Here is a 25,638-nt window from a genome sequence, read left to right as displayed (position 1 = left end):
GACTGGCTCGAATCATCTCTGTCCAGCGAACGGCTTCCTGCATTTAAATTAATCGTTCCTTGTACTGGTTCCTTTCCGTTAACACTCGCGTCATTTCTACCCTCATGAAAAGCTTCCTCTGTGCCATTGGGACATCCTCCTGCTTGCAAGAGAAACAACATTTTTTTGATTCCCAGAGCAGTTTTTTTAGTATTTAGAACACATGAGTAAATTTAACACTTTGCTCCTCTTTGACAGAACATATTAAAATGGCACCGTACCTCTTATCATATAAAAAATCGGTCTAATCTCATTTAAAATTAAAATACTCAGTAATGAAACAAAACTGATGGCGCCACGAAGCAGAGATTTGAAAGGAACAGGCAAAGTGCTTCTAAAAAAGAACAACACACATACTTCGTCATCAGATTTGGAAGCCTCAGCTGTGTGTTCTGCTTCTTCACGCACTCTTTCCAGTTCCTCCTCCAGCTCCTGGATTCGTTGTCCCAGCCGGCCCCTTACAGCGTACTGCGACTTGAATTCCTTCCGCAGAATTTCCTGTTCACTGCAATAGCAGAAGTTCCGTTTCATTTGTGTCAAATAAAATCCTAACACATGAATAATATACATACAGGTCAGAAAGAGAGAATCACTTACAACAGTAAATGACCAGGTGTTTGCTCCAGAAGTGATCTTTATAACAAATTAACTAATTCTCTGTTAACACAACCTGAAATTGCAACATTGATAATAACAAAGCTTATCTCTAGGCATGATCCTGAACCAATTCCATTTGCCTAACACTGCCGTAACCTATTTCCTTAGGATCTAAAGAGCAGCTTTAAACAATGAAGATTTCCGTCTTCTGGGTTGTTGCGCTGTGTAGTCTGGTCGATGTTTACCAACGTTTCAGAGGTCATACTGCCTCCATCATCAGGGCGATGAGTATGAAGATTTCTGTCTTCTGGGGTGTTGCGCTGTGTAGTCTGGTCGATGTTAACCAACGTTTCAGAGGTCATACTGCCTCCATCATCAGGGCGATGAGTATGAAGATGTCTGTCTTCTGGGTTGTTGCGCTGTGTAGTCTGGTCGATGTTTACCAACGTTTCAGAGGTCATACTGCCTCCATCATCAGGGCGATGAGTATGAAGATTTCTGTCTTCTGGGGTGTTGCGCTGTGTAGTCTGGTCGATGTTAACCAACGTTTCAGAGGTCATACTGCCTCCATCATCAGGGCGATGAGTATGAAGATGTCTGTCTTCTGGGTTGTTGCGCCGTGTAGTCTGGTAGATGTTTACCAACGTTTCAGAGGTCATACTGCCTCCGTCATCAGGGCGATGAGTATGAAGATTTCTGTCTTCTGGGTTGTTGTGCTGTGTAGTCTGGTCGATGTTAACCAACGTTTCAGAGGTCATACTGCCTCCGTCATCAGGGCGATGAGTATGAAGATTTCTGGGTTGTTGCGCTGTGTAGTCTGGCCGATGTTAACCAACATTTCACAGGTCACACTGCCTCCATCATCAGGGCGATGAGTATGATTATTTCTGTTTTCTGGGTTGTTGCGCTGTGTACTCTGGTCGATGTTAACCAACGTTTCAGAGGTCATACTGCCTCCGTCATCAGGGCGATGAGTATGAAGATTTCTGTCTTCTGGGTTGTTGCGCTGTGTAGTCTGGTCGATGTTTACCAACGTTTCAGAGGTCATACTGCCTCCGTCATCAGGGCGATGAGTATGAAGATTGCATTGCTGAATATGGAATGTATTTATAATAATATGCAATGAAAAATTTAATTAATTGAAGATAAGCGTGTTTTTTAAACCATTCCAGAAAATTTTGGGACACACTGTGTATATCATCATTCAAACATAAATATTTTGTCATCAGACAAACTAGAAATAAATTTTGATTTTAAAAGCATTCAGGCCACCACAGCAAACAATTAACCCTTCTACTGTCAGGCTTAGTGTTATAGCTTATGTACAATTGATCAACCTTTTACACAAGAAGAAGTTGTAAAAAAAATCTGTCAATTGATTCCAAATGTATGAAGGCGCAATGGCCAACAAGATGCAACAGTATCATAAAATAAGAAAAACAACAAAACCAGATAGAACACATGCTAATAAAATCCTCTGAGGTCATCAGGTGCGTAAAATGGTTAGAAGTCTCCGACATTTCGCAGACCACCTGTCCTCATTTATTAACGACTGCTGCTGTGAAAGCTACGCATTTTATATAAAACACGTGTATTCTCATGCCAACTAGCGACATATGTGACCTACAACCAGTAGAAAACCAGCTTCTAGGAATGCAACTGCGACAGACAGAGAAAAGTTAAATGTAATTCCTGATTTAAATTTCTAAGTAATTCCAGTACACTCACTTTTTTTGTTTCGCTTCTGCCAATTGGTGAAACAACGGTTGTCATCAGAGCTTCTACATCTTCCAGCCCTGGTGTAGACTCCTTTGTATCAGGGCTGAATCCATCAACCCAACCGCCTCCTACACAAACACATATCAATTATTACGAAACAAAATCCAAATACAGAAAACTCCACCTGACACACTTCCTCATCTTAAATGTTAAAATAGTTTGAATCTAAAACTGTCCCACATCATATCATTCCATTTAAAATGCTTGTTGTGGATGCACGTTACCAAACAGAAGTGCCTTTAAGTGTTTCCTCATTTTTGTGTACTAAATAAAAACTTTCAATTTGTTACTCGTTTTCTAACATCTGAAACAGCGTTAGTTCATATGTACCACTTAGCCATCTTGTACAACTTTCTTCTATAAAATACAGACACTTAAAGCGTTCTAAAACGAGGTGGCTGGGAAAATATATGGACCTAAGGAGATCTAAGGGGGCAATTTAGGACAATGCATGAGCAAGAACGTCGTGATTTATAGGACCGTAAGTCACCTAGAAGTGTTAAGATAGTGGAATGAGGGCGACGATGGAGGCAGTAAGCACCTATGAAACGTCCGTCGATTTCTGCAAGAATACAGTCACCTTCGAACATTTTATAAACTGTAAATGGCACAAAAATGAACAGTTGCATTAATAGTGAAATAATTACACTCACAAGATTTTGATAAAAATGATCCTAACTCTTCATTCTCCCCCCTCCCAAACTTGTGCCCCTTTTTTCTATTTTCGAACTCTACACTCGAGGGTTCACTGTGATGCTGATTTTGCTGACTTCTCCCATCGATACATGCCCAAATCATTTGGTTTTCACAACGTGCGATACCATAATAGCTACAAAAAATAATTTCCCACACACACGCAAGAATTTTAAATTTGAAAATGGTTTTCACTGTGCCCTTTGTGTTTGGTCCTCTGATAAACATAAAATAATTTTTATGATCTCAGCAGCGTATCTGGTATACATGAGATCGGTTGCCCCATGACGTCATAAGATTTCAGTGGAACACTGAGCTATTTAGCGAGTGTATAATTGAAATTTATTTAGTGAAAGAATGGCCTAAGCTGCATGACAACTGAACGAACTGCGATGAAGCAAGTTGGTGGGGGGTGGCTCTAAAACGCACTTCGATAATAGAATCTGAGAGGAATTCAGCGTTGCAATTATCATTGCATTACAAAACTCTAAATAGTAATTGTTCTCTTACTAAGTTGGCAACCAGCAGGTTGTTCTTATGTTTCTTGCCTTAGTTTGTGTTTAATCTCTTACGTTCTTGTACTCAAAAGTCTCTTAATATCAGTTTGGATTATTTATTGATTATCTACCGACTGGTCACGCTGGGAAATGACTCAGGCGTTACGATAAAGTGATTATGAACATAAAACGTGTTTTAATTGTTTAAAGCTCGAATATCATATGAATTAATATATAAAAATGCACTTTAAACGTAAAAAAATCGTAATGTTTCCGCATTAAAATAATCAACTTGTTATTCCGTTTTAGGGGAAAAATTGCTGTTAATCTTACGAAATCAATAAATAAACTCTGTGGGAAAAATGCAGAATTATTAATTGTTAAAGTGGGTTGGGAACGCGTGGCAGAGGGCAACTCTTCTTACCGAGGTCAGTATTTCTGAGCAAATCATCTCAAATCGTATTCCAAACCCTCTTCTTAAAACATTGGACCACACGCTTTATATAACCATTCACATCCTAACGACGAAAATCATTTCAATCCGAAAGGTAATTATATGTACCGGCTCATTTAAAAGTCAGTAACTCTTGTATTTTGAGTTCGTGGTTTCGTGTGATTCTCAGTGCAAACATCGATCATTTCCTTAAACAGCGTTAACCGGTCGATCTTCGCAATGGTGAGGTGTTGTGTTTTCTTCGCGGTACGGGCTGGATTCTTAAATGTTACGTAGATTAGTTTCGGCTTCAAAGGTTTAAATATTATAAATCACAATGAGACTTTAATAGTATACGGTATGTCTACTTTTATTAGAAAGGCTATTGCTACTTCTTAAACATGTAAAAGGGATGAACACGTGCGTTCGACGTACGGTAGAAATAAAGGCGTGGTATTCGGAGGGGCGGGAGGGGTAGAAGACATGGAAGTATGTACTACCCATACTAAAAACATCATGTTCCAGCGGCAGTACTTCGAAGCTCGTTGTCTCAATTCGTGTTTCGGTAATGTCTAGTACATTCGTTTGTCTTCATTCCACCCGCAAGTGAGTGACGTAGGCGAAACGCACGGTTTTATCACGACTACCGTGATATAGCAACTGTGTTATGAGTTATCAGCAGAAGACCCGCATTTCGTCTCAAAGTAATTTTTCTAACATCGTTTGTCATTTGTAATGGAAGATCACACACGGAGTGCCCGAGGAATGGTAAAGCCTGAAGGAAAGTAACCTCTCGGAAGACGTACGAGTTTGTTGTTCATTAAACGATGCTGTGAGCAGCGTAGAATTTACAGCGTCGAATAATTGGACGATCAAGAATGAACTAATTCAAAAGGATATGTAGAAATCGGCCATGGCTTGATTTGAAATATTCCGGTAACGAACTGAAAGGACTGAGTTAACATCAAAAGCTTCAAGGTTTAGATTTGAACCAGGGACTTTTCGAACACGAAGTGGGAGTGCCAATTACTTGGCTGAAACGTTCAGTACCTAAGCTTTGATAAGAAGATAATATTAAAATGTATCTTTAGACTCGTGATAGTGACATGTGGCGGGCTCTTGTGAACACGGCAAGTAACCTCCTCTTTCCGTGAATGAAGTGAAGTATTCAGATCAGTTGGGCGTAAGTGTTGTCGGTTCAAAAATGGATTCTCCACCACCGCGAAGTTGGTAATTCTGTTAATTTCTGTGGCACACGGGAGACACATCACGATCACCAAACGTGGGAATAATTCTACGGACCGATGATTATTTTTCTGGCGTAGGAAAATTTGCTCGTTTGATGGAAAACAGGTTGTTACTGCTGATGATTCCAAGGCCGAAATGGCTTTTATAAAAACATATTCTGTCTTGGAAATCAGGCATTACACTGGAAATGTGGAAGAAATGAATAGGGCAATCTAGACAACGTTCTTCTATAAACTGTCCACCACTGAAGATCTTTTACGAGCCTCGTTCGAAAGCTACAGAATTTTGGTGTTGGTACCAAACGGCACATTGCCTGCTTAAGCAATGAAAGTATCCAAGATTTAGGGTTTTTGACTGACGCAAAAGAAAAGTCTATCAAAGTATGTTCATGTCTGTACATGACATCAAAGTGAAAGTCGTGTACAGTAGCGAGTATCACAGACAGGAGTTGTTGGATTAAGTGTAATCAAAGCTGTTACTTCAGGTCATCACTTTTAATGACTGTCGTATTAGTACCTTGGAAACTTGAATGTCGAAACAGGAGGTTCTATGGAAGAGGGCTCAAAGCAACAGAACGCTAACGAGAAGCTGATAAAGACTGACTCAGAGATGGAGGATGAATCAGAAAGTATTGTAATTATTGACATTAAATTTATGCGAGATATAAACTGACATATTAAGAAATACGTGGCGATGACTTCGTAGTTCGAGTAACATTTTAACTAGAACTTCAGTGACGTATCACTCGATAGAGATGGATATGACTTGAAATCCGGGGATTTTATCACAGCATTCACAAGAGCCCGCCCCCAGGCTCTGTCATTAAGTCAGATTAATCCAGTTCGCCCCGTGTCTCCTTAGTACTCTTAAGATCCATATTAATGTTATCCTTCCGTCTATGCTCAGCTCTTCCAAAAGACGTCTTACCTTCAAGCCCGTAACAACAATTGTGTACAGCTTTCGTTTTTGTTTGAAGTGACCAGAGAGATATTAAATGCAAAGAAACGAGGAAGAATCTCGCGTCGTGGCGCCAGTCCGGACAGCAGAGACGCCGTGGGGCCGTCTTCATGTTCTGTTCGGCGACCGGATTCAGATATTGAAGACGATATCAACTGATTCGTGCCTTCTCTGATTGTACGCCGTCATGCGATGGAACACGGTCTGTCATTAACATGTCATGTCATACGCCTGCCCAGTAGGCATCGATGTGTATACGGGCAGTGTTTTCCCTGTCCATAGGGTTTCCTTGCCTGCTCCGTGACGTAGAGGTTGAGTAGGTCCGGGTATCAAGTATCAGCTGTCACAGTCGCACGAGAAGCGACCAACCAGCGACGTATACAACTACAAGGTGACCAGAAAGTCACGCAGTAGCGGTATTTCAGTATACAGACAACTCCAAGACGTTGTTAGTTAAGTGTATCTTGCATTCCTGAGCTTATCGTATACGTTAGCAGTCATTTTAAAGTATTAAAACCACGTATAAATTATCATATAGTAACTTTCTGATAATTATTGTAATAAATACATTTTTAAAAGTTTATTTATTTAAATCTTACAATTATGTTTGGCATTTTGTTTTATAAGGAACTGTATCTATTGGCGACTTTGAGAAAATTTGAATTAACCCTTTGAAGCCGAAGATCTCGTCTGAATATTATTTATGAATTCAGTCCGTACCGCGAAGAAAACACTACACCTCACCATTACGAAAATCAGCTGGTTAACCCTTCGAAGCCGAAGATCGTCTTCATAATATTTACGAATCCAGACCGTACCGCGAAGAAAACTTTTCACTTAACCATTAGAAGTCGAATCAGGCGGTAACACATAAGATTTAACAAAAGAACATCCCGGTCAAAGCCTTAATTGTGACGTTCGTAAATCGAAAGTTCGTAGACAGAGAGAGTTGCCTGAATTTCGATTCCATTCGATTAGTAAACAGAAAATATCGCTGTGAGTGAAACAAAAGCCAACGCAGGTCGCGTCATGTTGTAACCTGCTCGCACTAGTTCGTCAGTTGTCTTCAAACAATCGAAGTTCGAAGGGCGTCTTTTTTTACGAGCGTAAAGAGTGTTCATTATCGAACTCTATCTGGCATCTCGATCTTAATTGTCAGAACGAGTTTAGGGATGTTTTTTTATCGATTGTCCTGTACGAAAAAAATGAACAGCGTCTGGTCTGGTGAACCATTTCCGTGACTGAAGAAACTCTTCACCGTATTGCATCAAATACGTGGAAGAGGTTAACTCAACGAGGTGGACATTTCCAGCACTAAATATGACAATGGTTTTTGTTTTGTGGTTTCATTGTAATTTGTTTTTTTTGAAAAACAGAACTTATGTCAGTTCTGGGTTGCGTACGCTCTGACATCCATATTATTGTTATATGTGGCAATCCGACTCGTGTTACTGGTTTTAACTAATGCGACAAGATCTGCGAAATGATGTACGCGTTTCTCACAAAAGAAGTTTTAAAATGTGACGCTAGAGGCAGTCCGGGCGTCAGCTGTAATCCAATTTCCTCGGTGCCTGTTCGCTGTTTGCGAGTTGTATTGGATTCTGATCTTACTACACAAGCGAGCATTGACGTACGTAGTACGTCATATAGCTTGATGTTCCTGCTTTCACTTTTAGACTCTCTCAACGGAGAGAAAGAAGCATTTTGAACCCGGTTATAGTTTTCCGAAACATAAGCTCGTTCTGCTACGGTTTCACGTAGCATTGATACCCCTGCAAATTACGCAACTATACTTGCAGTCAAATATGATGGTGGATTTGTGCGCATTAAAATTGTTAACCTCTTAAACTTAATTTTTACTTCACGTTTTCATACAATATTTGTTATTAAGTAACTCCATATAGTACAGTCTTCGTTGTAAGCTGATAGTCGCTCAGCCAGCCAGAAAATGTTCATTTTTATGGGAAGTGAAGAATTGTCACTGTCTTCACAAAACCACAATTTGACCTGTCCCCCGCACACAAAGAATTTCCTTAAGACCCACTTTAATATTATCCTACCAGCTCCACCTGAATCTGTCGTGTTGTGGAACAAAGTAGGTGCATTACAGCAAGGAACGGAACATATGACCTCGTGTGCGTAGTGCCGATTGAAATATAACAAATTTTAATTGCATTATAAAATAAGGATAATTAGCTGGGCGGGTCATATGGCACGCGTAGGAAAGATGAGAAATGCTTAACTTGAGGGAACAAAACACTCGAAAGACGTTGGTGTGGAAGGGAAAATATAATATTAAAACGAACTTTATAGAAGCATTGTTCTCAGGTTATTTTGGGGTGGCGAGTTACTTTAAAAAGAGCAATAATATTGTTGTTTTTCCATTAAAGGATGTTATATTTCGAATAAACCGATCGACTATCAGCTTCTCATGAGAGCTTCGCTCCATGTCGTTTGACAGTGGGCAGTGTTATCGGAAGTCGGCACGCAGCTGTTTTAAGAAAAGTGACGCAGGGAAGGTTAGGTTGAATTATTCATCTCCCATAGGCGTACGTCTCGTTTCAGCATTTAATGGTGTGATTAAAAATGCACAGTATGTCATGGCCTTTCGCTTAAATTTACCGTATATATATATATATATATAAAGAAATTTTTTAAAACGAAATCTAATAAACGAACAGCTTCTTATTTTAAGTACAGTGAACATTTTTAACAAAAAAATAAGCATATAATTTGGGGGAAAAGTCTTAGGTACACACATGACCCTCCCCCTTCCATCTCTTCATAAGAGCTCATTCAGGGCCACAAAATATTTTTTATATATATATATATATATATATATATATATATATATATATATATATCACCAGTATTATCAGCACATATAGGAAAGATTGGTATGAACACGTGACCAGAATGCCTCCACACAGACTACTGCTCTATGAACCATCAGGAAGAAGGAACGTGAGATGACCAAATAAACGGAAGGACCAGCTATTATTAACCCAAGCTCTTTTCCAGAGCATAGGCCTTTGTTTTTTGATATGTGTGCATCGATAGCCACGGTGGTCTAGCGGTTAGAACGCTGGCCTTGTAATCCTGGGGTCTCGGGTTCGAATTTATAACTTGTGTTGGGCAACGCCGAGGCCTAGGCAACACGGAGTTTTCCTCCGTGTCATCCCAACAATTACACAGAAGAAGGCAATGGCAAACCACTTCTGGATCATCTGCCAAGAACGTATATGAACAGGTCCCAGTCCGAGAAAAGGATGGAAGGATCCTGTTCATATGGACCTGTCGTCAGACAGAACACTAAATAAATAAAAAAAAAAATGTGTGCATCTTTGAGTAGTGAGTGACCAGCCCACTGACTCTGCACAATTTCTACTCAATCCTGATTTTGACAGCCACAGCCATCTAGTAGAGAATCAGGAGAGACTTGGGTGAGAAATGGCAACTTTTGCTTACGAAACATCTCGCCGGCTTCATTTCCCCCTCTGAAGGAAGCTGTCCTATGGATTTTTATCGCCCTTAAAAAATCCATCATTCTCGGTCACGTTTGAACCCGCGAACCTTGTGTCAGCGGTGAGCACCAAGGGTGACAAGGTTATACCATACTTAATTGAATTCTTCACACAACTTATCCCACAATTTTGTGATCAAAGACTTGGGTGCATAAATTGAACAGTCCATGATCAAAAATCCCGACTGCCTACATGGCCTAAACGTGAAAGTGTACTGAGCCGAAAACAATTCTTCCTATTCATAAGAGGCTCTTAGCATTTTCTTCAAGCTGAAAATTATATAATAATGCACAATTTTTTTTGTTACAGCATTCACTCACCTCAGTTCACGATCTTCTGTAAATCTATTTAAGTTCAGGACAATCCAACGAGTCGACGCGTTACTCCTTAAAAATGCCGACGGCCTCCAGACGCCTTTCGCTGGACACACGTTTCTCTTATTCTGCAATAATAATGATCAAGCAACTTTGGAATGTCTCTTCTGGAACGAGTATAGTGCATAGTATTAAAATTATATTAAAATTGGCCGTCAATCACAATATAAGATAATTAAAAGATTAAAATATCATTTTACGTTCCTTATCGAGTACTCGATTTACATGTGGAACATTTACGACATGTTTCGGCTATATATAGCCGTCATCAGGTGTTATGTTATAAACTTTTTAACTGAATTACTGATTTCTACTAATTTTAATGAAAAGAATGAAAACTAAAAATCATTAAAATTAGTAAAAATCAGTAATTCAGTTAAAAAGTTTATAACATAACACCTGATGACGGCTCTATGATAGCCGAAACATGTCGTAAATGTTCCACATGTAAATCGAGTAATCGATAAGGAACGTAAAATGATATTTTAATCTTTTAAGTATCTTATATTGTGATTGACGGCCAATTTTTAAAATATTTTTAATACTTCAGTGAATTCATCTGAAATAGTAAAATTAATATGATCGATGGCTTTGTGTATAATATCTGCCAATGGAACAAAAAGGCTTTTTTCAAATGGTAATTTTGGTGCTCTCACCCTCTGTATCCCAACCATAAAACATTTTTGATTCTATTTTTAGTGTGTGTGTGTGTGTGTGGGGGAAGGTCCTTATATTTGTGAATAAAGAAAAATTGTAGACAAAAAAAGATTTTAGCAATCTAAGAGAAAATAGATAATGGCATCTAGAGAATTTGAAACTTGTGCATTTACAGAAAGTATCAATATGAAAAATATTTGAAATACTGATACTGTTTGAATTTTACAACTGTTATCAATATACTTTTATGAAGTTTAATACAGTTTTTATATTTCTCAAACTGTGGTTCTGCTTTTCAGGTACATTCTGTTATGACACAACATACTCTAGACATTAACAATTAACCCAATTACTTTCTCACTGTTCAAACTAAACCAAAATCATTAATTCTAAATGTCCACACAAATTTTGAAACAGACAGAATCTGAAAAAATGTGAATGGACAGTAAACTTATGATTGTAACAATGACAATAGCGTACTATCTCTGTCCACTCAAAAAGTTGTACAAACTTTGTTTTATTTTTACAATTTTTTGGCAGCATGTTTTAGTTCATCATCCGGTCCCTTGACTTTTTACACAAATTATAATTTTACATTATTTCGGCGCATTAACTGAATAGTCAATGTTGCGTGTTTCATATTCTCTACATTAAAACATTATAAGAAATTAAAATAAATTCTGAGTCATCTTACATTTATCTTGAGCAGTAATCATATATCATTGCTATGTATGTGTGTACTTGGACGCACATTTATTCTGTTGTTAAAATAGTACCTCAACATGATGCTTAAATATCGCATTACGACCCTTAGTGGTAACTGTTAAGAACTGGAGGAGGCGAGGAGAACGAAGATGTAGACTGCCGAAGAAATGAAACGTTTGATTGGTGACAAATCGACATGTCTGTGGAATATTTTTGAAAAATCATACAGAGACAGACCTAAAAGTCGGGTCACGGCGCAACAGACACATTCAGATCGCAATGGCCGTACATCGAAAATATGAAGTTTCTCGAGAGAAGTATGTCGCTATTTCTTCTATATCTGTCGACGACATTCTTAGTAAACTCCGTAACTGGATGAGATCTTCCACCCACAACTCCCTGACAAGGCGCGAATATGCCCCATGACTACTACGCCGTGAAATCCAGGGCTTCACCCAAACTGTTCTCCGTCTCCTCCTCTTCAAGAGAATTAAATTTACCGCAGCTGCCGCAACACGTTGCTGTTCGTCTGCCATTCCAAACACACTGACCTATGGCGGCTCCAGTTCTTTGTCAACTCCATGTAGAGTTCCGTTAAGTCTCATTATAGCCACTCTCAGTGCCTCGCCGTGTAAATAGCCATGAGAGAAGCTCGACATTTAGAGATATATTTCGCTCAATTCAGAGAATCTCTTAGGCTGACAGTAGCAACATTCTCTCAACGTCCGAACACCCTCCGATACCTCTCTCCATATACATGACTGAAGACCAACTGCCGGTCTCAACTCTCGCCGTGTAAACGTAGCATTAGAAATCAGACGGGAAGGCAAAATATTTTGAACCGAGAAGTAGCAAGCATTTCCGGATTTTAGTCTCCTCCTAACTTCCTCACGAGGAAGTTAGGAGGAGAGGAGCCCTCTGTGTGTGTCCAAGGTTACTTCCATCCTATAAAAGGTACAGTTCAACATAATGATGAAATCTTTGTCCAATATTCCTAAGCGCAGTTATCATCAATGCAGAAAAATAACAAAGTAGGATGTTATAAAGCCAATACTAAAAACTACAGTAAAACCTCCATAGTTTAGACCAGGGGTGGCCAAACCGCCTTGAATATTTTTCCGGCCCGCGAGATTCGTCACACTTTTACAAAATATATTTATTTTATAATGGCCAAAGTAGTGAAAACCAATGTATTAAAAAAATACATTATTTGTGCATCCATATATTCAAAAATTATCTGTCGAAATTATGAGAAAAAATTAACTTTGATTTTAAAATAATATTCTTGCGAATATATGACAGATATTGCCTCTTTTATTCATTATTATTATTATATTATCTATGTTTACATGTAAGAATAATAGTAAACACAATAATAATAACTCATTATGTTTCAATTTTTCACTCAAAAAAATGTCTATAGTGTATCTAAATCTAATATGGGGATACGTAATTTTATATGTGGCCCGCGGAGTTATGATGCATTTCCAAAATGGCCTGAAAGATCATTTGGGTTGGCCACCCCTGGTTTAGACTATACAATAATCCCCAATAGTGAAATGCTAAAAAATTATAAAAAAAACATGATATATTATTAATGTTGTCATTCTGAGTTACTTTCCGTGATTCCCAAGCATTCCGTAAGATCTCAGGACAGTACAGAAAATTAACACATAAACCACAATAATATTCTGGGAAATTAAATATTTAACTTTGGAGAAACAAACTACTCAATTCTGTTCAGTGAAAACAGTTTCACTTCCATCATAACATGTAATCACTTTAGTAATATTCGCTCAAGATAATAAATTTTGGTTATAAATATAGTTTTCAAAATATAGCCTCCTGAACGATGGTCGTTTCTTTACATTTCTGATATAAGAAAGCAACTAACACAATCCTGATATTGCCTTCTGCATTGCGAAGCTATACAGACTTTTAGGTAGATACCAACACTTCAGAGGAATATACTGCCTCCATCTGCAGAAATGAAAATGGAGGCAGCAACCTCAACACCATGAATCTCAAATGTCAACCAACAAAACACTCTTCAGTCTCACCTCACAAATGATGTAAGTGACAGTGTCGCCTTGTTTCAATTTCCGTCCAACATGCCGATCAAGTCTTAACGCCACCTGTACGTGGGGCGAACTGTTCTTGTCTGCGTACTCTTCTGGATTCTTGGTGAGCTGCTTTGTGGTTGTAAGCAATGTCAGAGGCACTGGGTCATTCTCAGTCTCTCCAGATGCCCATGGATTTTTGTGAGAGTCTCTCATCAGCTTTTTGATCTGACAGGATCTGCTGTAGAATGTACCTGACAAGAAGATGAATAGTGACACATACTAAACTATTTAGACAATTAGAAACTGACAGTTGAACGAGCACGATTAAACATGATACGCTGAGTTCACTGCAGGTTTAGAACTAGCATTAGCAGCAAACGTTGTATTGCTCCCACTAGTTCTTTCTCACTACAAACAGCAGTCATTTTTTGACAAACATGTAATTGAAGATTTCTGTCTTCTGGGTTATTGCGCTGTGTAGTCTGGTCAATGTTTACCAACGTTTCAGAGGTCATACTGCCTCCGTCATCAGGGCGATGAATATACATCTTCGCCCTGATGACGGAGGCAGTATGACCTCTGAAACGTTGGTTAACATCGACCAGACTACACGGCGCAACAACCCAGAAGACATAAATCTTCATACTCTGATGACGGAGGCAGTATGACCTCCGAAACGTTGGTTAACATCGACCAGACTACACAGCGCAATAACCCAGAAGACAGAAATCTTCATACTCATCGCCCTGATGACGGAGGCAGTATGACCTCTGAAACGTTGGTTAACATCGACCAGACTACACAGTGCAATAACCCAGAAGACAGAAATCTTCATACTCTGATGACGGAGGCAGTATGACCTCCGAAACGTTGGTTAACATCGACCAGAATACACAGCGCAATAACCCAGAAGACAGAAATCTTCATACTCTGATGACGGACGCAGTATGACCTCCAAAACGTTGGTTAACATCGACCAGACTACACAGCGCAACAACCCAGAAGACAGAAATCTTCATACTCATCGCCCTGATGACGGAGGCAGTATGACCTCTAAAACGTTGGTAAACATCTACCAGACTACACGGCGCAACAACCCAGAAGACAGAAATCTTCATACTCTGATGATGGAGGCAGTATGACCTCCGAAACGTTGGTTAACATCGACCAGACTACACAGCGCAATAACCCAGAAGACAGAAATCTTCATACTCTGATGACGGAGGCAGTATGACCTCTGAAACGTTGGTTAACATCTACCAGACTACACAGCGCAACAACCCAGAAGACGGAGATCTTCATACTCTGATGACGGAGACAGTATGACCTCTGAAACGTTGGTTAACATCGACCAGACTACACAGCGCAACAACCCAGAAGACAGAAATCTTCATACTCTGATGACGGAGGCAGTATGACCTCCGAAACGTTGGTTAACATCGACCAGACTACACAGCGCAATAACCCAGAAGACAGAAATCTTCATACTCTGATGACGGACGCAGTATGACCTCCAAAACGTTGGTTAACATCGACCAGACTACACAGCGCAACAACCCAGAAGACAGAAATCTTCATACTCATTGCCCTGATGACGGAGGCAGTATGACCTCTGAAACGTTGGTAAACATCTACCAGACTACACGGCGCAACAACCCAGAAGACAGAAATCTTCATACTCTGATGATGGAGGCAGTATGACCTCCGAAACGTTGGTTAACATCGACCAGACTACACAGCGCAATAACCCAGAAGACAGAAATCTTCATACTCTGATGATGGACGCAGTATGACCTCCAAAACGTTGGTTAACATCGACCAGACTACACAGCGCAACAACCCAGAAGACAGAAATCTTCATACTCTGATGACGGAGGCAGTATGACCTCCGAAACGTTGGTTAACATCGACCAGACTACACAGCGCAATAACCCAGAAGACAGAAATCTTCATACTCTGATGACGGACGCAGTATGACCTCCAAAACGTTGGTTAACATCGACCAGACTACACAGCGCAACAACCCAGAAGACAGAAATCTTCATACTCATTGCCCTGATGACGGAGGCAGTATGACCTCTGAAACGTTGGTAAACATCTACCAGACTACACGGCGCAACAACCCAGAAGACAGAAATCTTCATACTCTGATGATGGAGGCAGTATGACCTCCGAAACGTTGGTTAACATCGACCAGACTACACAGCGCAATAACCCAGAAGACAGAAATCTTCATACTCTGATGACGGAGGCAGTATGACCTCCGAAACGTTGGTTAACATCGACCAGACTACACAGCGCAACAACCCAGAAGACAGAAATCTTCATACTCATTGCCCTGATGACGGAGGCAGTATGACCTCTGAAACGTTGGTAAACATCTACCAGACTACACGGCGCAACAACCCAGAAGACAGAAATCTTCATACTCTGATGATGGAGGCAGTATGACCTCCGAAACGTTGGTTAACATCGACCAGACTACACAGCGCAATAACCCAGAAGACAGAAATCTTCATACTCTGATGACGGAGGCAGTATGACCTCCGAAACGTTGGTTAATATCGACCAGACTACACAGCGCAATAACCCAGAAGACGGATATCTTCATACTCACCGCTGTGAGAACCTCAAGTCTTACAAACATGTAATTACCTGGACATTTATTTATCTCTAAGAGGAAGTTTTGCATATTCGAGTGGATCACCAAGGCGTTTGAATATTAAAGTAACACACTGTATAAAGTATTAAAAAAATTTAATCACACTTAGGCATGGGACAGATGCCTTCTGAGTACGAATCAAGAGTTAAGTTCACTTTCCATGATTATCGTGACCATCAGGCAAACCACATTATTCAATCCCCATTATTTTTCTCTCTCCTTGACAAACACCTGCAAAATCTGATGTCAAACAGCACAAGCACTTTTATAGTGGCACAGGACACATACATAAAAGAGCATCAAAAACTTTCACCAATTTTTGAAAGCTTCTCCTTGGTATGAAATGAAATGAAAGAAACACATGGTGTGATGTAACTTACTTGCCAACTTCAGCAGACAGCTGTGACCAGTCTCGACGCACAACACCCAGGCCCTTCAGTTCTTGCCGCGTGATGAGCTCTCCACTGGCGAGCCCAGATATTGTGACAGCAACATGTACTTGAAGACACCATCAATGTCAAGTTCCGCTTGCCGATATAGCTCGTTCACTTCTGCCTTGATCTGCGAGAAGAATGGAAAGGAAAGCATGAAAATTAATGCCACGCCGCTGGAAGTCACCTCATATTCAAACGTCGTGCGTCACGTGTTAAATGGGAAATGACGCCGTACGGAACGCGTTTCACACTTATGAGGATAAACATTACATTACATCGTTTATGCCAATTTAAAAATCTCAAAATTAGGATAGGCAATTGTGCAGGTAATTCTGATGACTCGTGCACCTTCTGAGTGCAACATTGTGCACTATCAGTTGTCGTAACATGCAATTTCTCATAGCAGTTCCTGTATAACAAACAGTGAAAAAAGGATAAAACAACTCATAACTCACATGGCAAAACAAATACATAAAAATGCAGATAATCATCATATTTGAACATCAAACTCACATTAATGACCGTAGGAAGTTAGAAAGAATGAGTTTGGTGTAGCCTCCAATCCCATGTTTACGCCAAATGTTATTACATCCATTCAGCACACAGACTTAACCTTCGCGGGCAACAGCGCCCACCTTTGGCAAAGACGCCATCACAGCGGATTGTCATCCCACCTAACAAGTTTGAGCATTTGTCATGTTAGTAGTACCAACCGTGGGAAATTAAAACGTACGAGTCTGATGAAGTCTCCGACGGCTCAATGCGTACGCCAAATTTCACAAAAATTTCATAAGGCAGAACAAATAGTTTATATGACCACTGAAACACACAAAAACAGACAAGCTGAATGTACCCACAAGGTGGCCTTTGCTCACGCTGAAGCATAACAAACAGGATGGAAGAATGAAAATGTTGTTCAAGGCCTGGCCTTTATAAACGAGAATCACGTCTTATTTGGCTTGTCTGTTTCTTACTTTGTGGCCTATCCTGACGACCTGGTCATAATCCAAACAGTTTGTGTTGATCATGATAGAGTCTGTATCTCCATAAATAACCTGGAAGTTCATTTTCTCCGTAAGATCCTTGGTGTTCATAAAAATCTCCCGGCCTTTAGCTAATAAAAGGAGGAGGAAAAAAAAATAAAAAATGAGTCTGAAAACTATAACACCAACTAAAAAATTCAGAAAACTATCCCCTGCAGTCGAGCCATTTTTCCATACAGGCACGTTTCTGCAACCACATATTTGTAATTCAATTTGCAGTATTTACATCACAATGAGATTCTTTTGCTTCTGCCTCAAAATGTTCTCTTAATACTACGAGGCGCGTCCCAAAAGTAAGTTTCCCACTCGTCCCACAGCTAGCAAACCTTATATTGCGCGAAGCGACTGTGCGTATGTGATAGAGCAATGACGTAGCATGGCGCATGCACTAACGGCACGTCCCGCGTTCTCACAGTAGCATCGTTGCAGCTGTTGAAGATGGAGGTTCTTATTCCAGCTCCCGCCGACTGTGAAGTGCGGTCAGTGATAACGCTAGGCCGCACACGGCTCGACGGACAGCAAGTCTCCTGCAGGAGTTCAGCTGGGAGGTGTTTAATCATTCACCCTACAGCCCGGACCTCGCTCCCAGTGATTTCCATCTTTTCCTACACCTCAAGAAATTCCTGTCCGGTCAGCGTCAGCGTTTTGAGAATGACAGAGAGGCGGAGATGGTTGTCACACAGTGGTTCCAATCCCAGGCGGCAGACTTCTACGACACAGGTATTCAAAAGTTGGTCCCACGGTATGACAAATGTCTCAATTCCGGTGGCGAATGTGTTGAAAAACAGCTGGACACTTGCTGTATCTGTTGCAATAAACATTTGCATGAAATTGTGTTTTGTTTCTGTAAACGGCCCCAGGGAAACTTACTTTGTGGACCAGCCTCGTATATTCTCAGAAACATCTACAAATTGTGACACAGACTACAAGAACAGATGTTTAAATATGTGTAATATAAACATTTCAGTTGCAAAAACCCCAAAGAGTTGTGTCACAAGTACCTGACTGCAGATTTGAATGTATTAAGCAATAGTTACAGAATACTACTCATGGGAAATAAAGGAATGATGTTAAAGCAATCACAAATATTTCTGAACATCAAATGTTGCCAATACCTCTACAGAGCAACTACACCACTGCAGAAAGTTGAACAGTTACATTCAAAGCTTTTCTCATATTCTACATCTAACATGTAGGCAACATTCTACAAACCCGCGACCAGCGCTGCAAGTGGCTTAGCGTAGAACCGAGCGTGTGAAAACCCCTGGCTGTTAACTTCAATGCCATCTGACGAATGTTACACTGAAACAGGACTAGAGTACAAGATCTGTGGCTTCTTCCCCAGCACTCACTAAACCTTACAATTTACGTGTTCAACATTCTTTGATTAAACCAAGTAGGATGAGATGGTCTCGACATGTGTCGGGCAAGAATAAGATAATAAAAACATAAAAAATGTTAGCTGGAAAACTCAAGTATAGGTGAGAACTAGGCAGGTATAGGGGGAAAAAATATTAAAATCAATATTAAAGAGACGAGGCGTGGCTCAGGACGGGATCGATCTACGTCTGACACTGCCGTAAACATAGAAAAACAAAACTGGAAACTGCTACTGAACTACTCAAGGTAGAACATAACACTGTTGAGGCAGTTCACTTAATTAGCTAAAACGATGTAGCATTTGAGGTTTTCACAGATTTCGTTCTGAAGACGGCTGTCCTCTGGGTTGTTGTGGTCTGGAAGAAGTTTACCGACGTTTCAGAGGCAGCAAAGGATCTATCAAGTATTAGTGAACTTCTACTATACTACACGGCGCAACAACCCAGAAGACAGTCAATCTCTAACTAAAATGATCTCGATGTCTACAGATAAATTATTACCGACACATCTGATCATCAGTATAAATAATGCACTGCATATGTTCATAAATTATATCGCTGATAAAGATCATCATCAGCATAAATATTACTGTAGATGCATAAATTATTTTTCAATTAACTATGCAAAATATGAACTATTTCATCAACTGTCTCAGGTAATAATCCTTAGGGGGGGGGCGTTTATATTATGTTAGGTTTTGTACAATAAAGTAGAAGTTATACTGGAATAATAAAATAAATTAAATAGTATTAAAAATATATTAAAATAGGCCGTCAATCACAATATAAGTAATTAATCAGTAATTCAGTTAAAAAGTTTATAACATAACACCTGATGACGGCTATATATAACCGAAACATGTCGTAAATGTTCCACATGTAAATCGAGTACTCGATAGGGAACGTAAAATGATATTTTAATCTTTTAATTATTCTTATATTGTGATTGACGGCCTATTTTAATATATTTTTAATACTATTTAAATAAATCACAATATGACGCATCTACAATATCTTAAAATAAATTAAATTTGACCAGTAATTCCTGTTCTTGATGCCCCAAAGAACATGTTGAAGCTGGTTGTATTACGAGCATATTAGTAAGGTTTTTTCTGTTTTACATTACAGAGAGAATTTTTTGCTGATGCTCCATCTATGATGACAGAAAAGTAAAATTATTAACACTGAGTAACTGTTAATTCTCACCTGCATTTTCACATCTGGGCAAAGGTCAGGATTCTTCATCGACTTCTTGACCTCACACCGACTTTCGACTAAGTTACGGATTTCTGTCGGAAGGATCCCAGCTTCCGGCCCAGGACTTGGCAGCTCCTGTGACATTATCCAATAAGTATATAAGTCCATTCATGTTCAAATTTGACTTTATATTATAAATAATATACACAATACATATAATGTGCACTGTATAGATGTAAAATTGTTTCAGCCATCTTCAGACTCACAGCCATGAAAACCTCAAATCCTACTGGATTAGTACGTGTTGCTTAAAAACTTTTCTTCCGTTTCAAAGTTTAAAATGTAAAATTCGTAACAAAAACAATATCAATTATCTTGTATACTAAACATTACACTTTCTTTTAGCAGATAGTGTACAAAATGTATTCTTACAAAAATGAAAGATTTCTCTGTTATTTCCAAAATAAAAAGTCTGAATTTTATACAAAATGACTTGGCACTAAGAGAGTTAAATGATTGTGGGTCAGGAGACTGGATATTCATCATGCTGATGATGAAGAAACTGCTGGTAAGGGCTCAAAAGTTAGCAACTTTACTTATTTATTATTTATTATTTTTATTTAGTGTTCTGTCTGACGACAGGTCCATATGAAGAGGATCCTACGATCCTTTTCTCGGACTGGGACCTGTTCATATACGTTCTTGGCAGATGATCCAGAAGTGGTTTGCCATTGCCTTCTTCTGTGTGTGAATGGAGTAATTGTTGGGATGCCACGGAGAAACCGGAGAAGCATAAATACATATATTCATTAACAACTGAATGATGTAATATTTACTTTCAAGTTAATATGACCGAGAGGCTCACTAAACCTAATGCTGTGAAGAATGATTGTGAAAAAAAGAAACATCAACACTTACAACTGTACCTCATTTTCGTTACTGGCTCGGGTCACACCAAGGTTCACTGTGGTAAAACAGATGTTATATTCTTGTATAATACTGGGGTACAGCGAATTTAAATCAATAAGCAGAATGAGCTTGTCTGAGGCTCTAGAACAAGACCTCCCATGTATGCAGGCTTCCTCTTCACAGATCTGCCTTTCTTCTGGTGCCGCCCATTCGATCTATCATCCATGTTCTGAACAGGTTTCTTTCCATATTGCTTGTCAGGTACAATGAAGTTCTTCTCTGTGAATGCACGTAGCAGTAAGGATTCATTCCTTTCTGAGCATCCACCCCCCAACAGGGGAAAAACTGCCTAATCCATTGAGTGGAACAGATACATAACTCTTCCATAACAGAAAACAAATCCTCCAGATGCAAATTGTAAATAAATTTCCACAAACTAATTTTGTGGCTACGACTATTCTCAAGGTGATACTGTAACACACAGAACTGCTACAAAGGGAGAAAGATAAAACTACATTCCTTTAGTCTCATGAATTTTCTACATAAATGATGTTGAACCCACCTGCTACGTTTGTGATCTGCAAAGCAAGAGGCACAGGAGTCGAACAATATAAGCAGTATGCTACATGGTGCACGAGATGATTTGTAGAAGTGACCGAGATGAACCATAATAAAATCGTTTCACTTCATCAGTTGTCACATCGACGTTTTCATCTTCTTTCACATGCAGAACCTAGCGTGAAATATGAACGTTTCACGTTACGAAGATCTCCATGAGAAACGTAAACACTCCGAAAGCCATGAAAATGTCAAGTACTTAGTAAAAATGGAGCACCACAGCACTTTTTAACTGAATTACTGATTTTTACTAATTTTAATGATTTTTAGTTTTCATTCTTTTCATTAAAATTAGTAAAAATCAGTAATTCAGTTAAAAAGTTTATAACATAACACCTGATGACGGCTATATATAGCCGAAACATGTCGTAAATGTTCCACATGTAAATCGAGTACTCGATAAGGAACGTAAAATGATATTTTAATCTTTTAATTATCTTATATTGTGATTGACGGTCTATTTTAATATATTTTTAATACTAATGAAATTCCTTTATAATGTTCAAACAGACAGAACGTATTCTTGTATAGTGTTCATTTTCATGATCCCAAACACACAAAGGATGTAATTGATTTTCCATATGCAATGTTTTCAACTTATAATCTTCAAAATTATCTCAAGGGGAAAAGTGCAAAGCAAGTTTATTACATCACTAATTAAAACAAATATTATTCAAAATAAGCATTGTAAAGTGTGCATTTTATGTTGATTCTATACAGGCCAAAACAAGAGATAACACTTCCATCATCACTACGGAAGCGATCGCTCACCCCATTAAATTTCAACTATTAACAATCAGCACGAGAAAATTGGGATCAAATCTGCCTGGATGATTGGATGCCTAAAAAATACCCACGTATGCGTTATTCCAGTCCCAGTGTTGTGAAAAACTTACAAATATGGATGGATCAATAAGGAGTACTTTTCTTGTGCTAGAGTGTGAAAAGCATTTGTTAAATCTAATTAAACTTTCTCTCTTTCACAGACAATTCAAAAATAAAGCATTTCCTACATTAACCTTGTGAAAACAGTTCTAAATATGTATACTGCTCCCAGATCGTAGCTTCGAGACTTTATCAGATACTTTCACATCACAAACTAGACGCCCACACATCACATTCTTCTCAAAATGAAAATAATGATTAATGTCCCAAATGATGACTTCTTTGCCACAGCACAATCCTCTTATAAATGAGTGACTTAGGTTAGGAATAAACAAAATATAGTACCTTTCCACTCTGTATATTAGCTCTGCGCAGTCTACCAAGTTTGGACCACTGTGGGATCTTGTTAATATTCATGCGATGCACAAGGAGTTCCAACCCATAGTCATACAAATCATGGCCCACAGTCACGTCAGGGTCAAACTTGTGTAGTTTTGCCAGAAAGAACCCCAACAGTGGGCGTTCAGTGTCCACCTTCTCTAACTTCGTTGATGCAGCAGTGAAGTCAAATGGCCGAGCTACGTCCGATGGTCGAGTACCAGAGCATAATATAAATTCGCCTTCACTGTTTACAATCATACGATTCAATTTCTGCAATGATTTCTAATCTTTAAAAGGCAGGGGTGAAAAAACTGTGGCCTCTAGAAAAATTCAAGTGGCCCATTAATTATTATGGTAATTTATTATATCTACAATTAAACACAAAGTCAAGTGAGACTCACTGCATAAGAAGTATAATTTGGAGACCACAAATCAGAGTTCAGAATATAAAGTCCATATTAATTATTAACAGAGTAATTTTTATGTCTCTTGATAATCTATAAATTACAGTCGATCGGGAAGAAAAACTGGTAACTCTTCAACAGTTTCTGAAGTAGAGAATTAGGCCTTCTGGCCTAAGGTCTCATAGAAATAGTTCTATCCAGCCCCCGAGTAAAAATACTTCCTCATATCTGCTTTATTATTATTTTTATTTAGTGTTCTGTCTGACGACAGGTCCATATGAACAGGATCCTTCCATCCTTTTCTCGGACTGGGACCTGTTCATATACGTTCTTGGCAGATGATCCAGAAGTGGTTTGCCATTGCCTTCTTCTGTGTGTGAATGGAGTAATTGTTGGGATGCCACGGAGGAAAACTCCGTGTTGCCTAGACCACGGCCTTGCCCAACACAAGTTATAAATTCGAACCCGAGACCCCAGGATTACAAGGCCAGCGCTCTAACCGCCAGACCACCGTGGCGGTCATATCTGCTATAAATCACAAATTTAAAATAAGTTATCTTTCCTTGGCGGTAAAGTGAACCAGGGAAATGGACAGATCTTATCCTTCATAGCAAAACACATATCAATGACAGGTATGAATTACAAAGTGTAAATCTGATTACTATTGTTTCCAAGTACTTCAACTTTATCAACAGTAACACTAAATAAATATAAAAAATACCTTTCCACATGTTCAATAAAACTGAACTAATAACAGAGATTATACTAACCACAGAAGTGCTGCTGGAATGGAGGATGAGGAGGTGCTCTGTCCACATGGAAGCCATTATGAACCAGGCAACCAATCGTGACCACTCGTAGGATGGAGCACTGTGCACATGTTCATGTTCAATGTCATCACCTCAAGTGGCGGAGGGGAAGGAGAAGGCAACATGTTCTGGTTTCATCACAGTTACCTGAGAAACACAGAGCGACTTATTTAACAGTACTCCACCAACTACTGACAACTACAATTTATAACCAAGAGAAATACTGATGGCAGGGGGAATAGAAAACCCATCACACTACAGCTTCGTAACCAGGTCTTGAACTAAGGTACTTCCTGTTAGCGATATGTGCTCTAATAGTTGTTACTACAACACAATATGATTTGAACCAATGACTCCATATAACAAAGACAGTCCACATACAAAATTATAAACTATTCTGAGGCTTTCATAGCTTGTGAAACTTCATAGAAACAATTAATTTTTTTGCAAAACCCAGAATAAACAAATTCAATGACCTCTCATCTTGTTACTTTATAACTTCCAAGCATCAATAACAATGCCATGATATGCAAGATATGGATAATGTCAGGAACTTCAATTCAATTCAATTCAATTCATTTATTAAAGTGCTTAACAACAGCCAAGCACTAACAATACAAACATTTTACAATACAAAAACAAACAAAAATAAACTAAATATATAAATGTACAGTGTTAATTTATTACAAAATAATAATAATAAGTAAATGAATTAAATATACCTAAGTCATGTAATTCAATTAATAATACTAAATAAAACAAAACAGAATAAACTTATAAAATTAATACCACAAAATAAAATACAGTCAGCACAGGAAATGAATAAACAAAAAAAAACGATGATTATTGTTTAAAAAGCTGACTGACATCCGTAAGCAAAACACGATCTTTGTTAAAGATGTCGATGCTCCTGCAGACTGCATTGGCAGCAGAAGCACATCTGGCAAAGGGACTGGCCTTGAAATTACGTTGTACAGTAAAGGTAGAATAGTCTCTGATAGACCTAGTAGGTATGCAGAGACTAACTGTATCAAAAACAGATGAGCAACTAATTTTTTTGTTTATTCACTTCCTGTGCTGACTGTATTTTATTCTGTGGTATTGTAATGTTTGTATTGTTAGTGCTTGGCTGTTATTGGCCTTTTTGACTGTTGTTAAGCACTTTAATAAATGAATTGAATTGAACGCGACTACTATTAGTACAAGCAGTATTAGAACTGACAGCCAGATTCCTCTCAACCCTAAAATGCACCACACCAATACCTAATGATTTATACAATTGTTGCACAAAATTCAAAGTGAGAGCAATATGAGGATGGCTGTTTTTTGAATTGTAGTGCCATGTAGTGTA

The 25,638-nt window shown here is 38.9% G+C and overlaps 1 protein-coding gene, 1 long non-coding RNA gene and 1 pseudogene across 3 annotated transcripts in view; 1 reads left to right on the top strand and 2 right to left on the bottom strand.

The window, feature by feature from the left end:
- LOC147871588 (DNA polymerase alpha catalytic subunit-like) overlaps positions 1–20,411 on the bottom strand; it is a 24,347-nt pseudogene extending 3,936 nt beyond the window's left edge. Inside the window, exons 1-4 of the transcript XR_015538531.1 lie at positions 20,291–20,411; positions 17,637–18,414; positions 16,609–16,789; positions 13,564–13,817 (exon numbers count right to left, since the gene is read on the bottom strand). The product of XR_015538531.1 is annotated as a DNA polymerase alpha catalytic subunit-like (transcript). The remainder of the gene's footprint in view (positions 1–13,563; positions 13,818–16,608; positions 16,790–17,636; positions 18,415–20,290) is intronic.
- LOC147871587 (uncharacterized) lies at positions 6,490–20,511 on the top strand. Its single transcript, XR_015538532.1, has 2 exons — positions 6,490–10,778; positions 20,213–20,511. It is a non-coding gene; the product is annotated as an uncharacterized LOC147871587 (long non-coding RNA).
- On the bottom strand, positions 20,446–25,632 carry LOC147871586 (DNA polymerase alpha catalytic subunit-like). Its single transcript, XM_087360522.1, has 3 exons — positions 24,249–25,632; positions 23,039–24,006; positions 20,446–21,923 (listed from the first exon to the last, which is right to left on the bottom strand). Exons 2-3 carry the CDS (start codon positions 23,330–23,332, stop codon positions 21,813–21,815), a joined length of 405 nt encoding a protein of 134 aa, XP_087216648.1. The 5' UTR covers positions 23,333–24,006; positions 24,249–25,632; the 3' UTR covers positions 20,446–21,812.
- Between the last annotated feature and the right edge of the window lie 6 nt (positions 25,633–25,638).

The sequence above is a fragment of the Zootermopsis nevadensis genome, unplaced genomic scaffold, assembly GCF_977971745.1.
Source record: "Zootermopsis nevadensis isolate Lab colony 2312 unplaced genomic scaffold, Znev_1.0 Znev_ptg000045l, whole genome shotgun sequence".
Taxonomy (NCBI): Eukaryota; Metazoa; Arthropoda; class Insecta; order Blattodea; family Termopsidae; genus Zootermopsis; species Zootermopsis nevadensis.
The sequence above is the reverse complement of the archived record's forward strand: the minus strand, read 5'-3'. Positions and strand labels throughout refer to the sequence as shown.

Coding starts and splice junctions, on each gene's coding strand:
- LOC147871586 (XM_087360522.1), bottom strand. CDS start 23,332: ATGATTGTAAACAGTGAAGGCGAATTTATATTATGCTCTGGTACTCGA. Junction 21,924..23,038: donor CTAATATACAGAGTGGAAAG/GTACTATATTTT, acceptor ATTTCACGCTAG/GTTCTGCATGTGAAAGAAGA.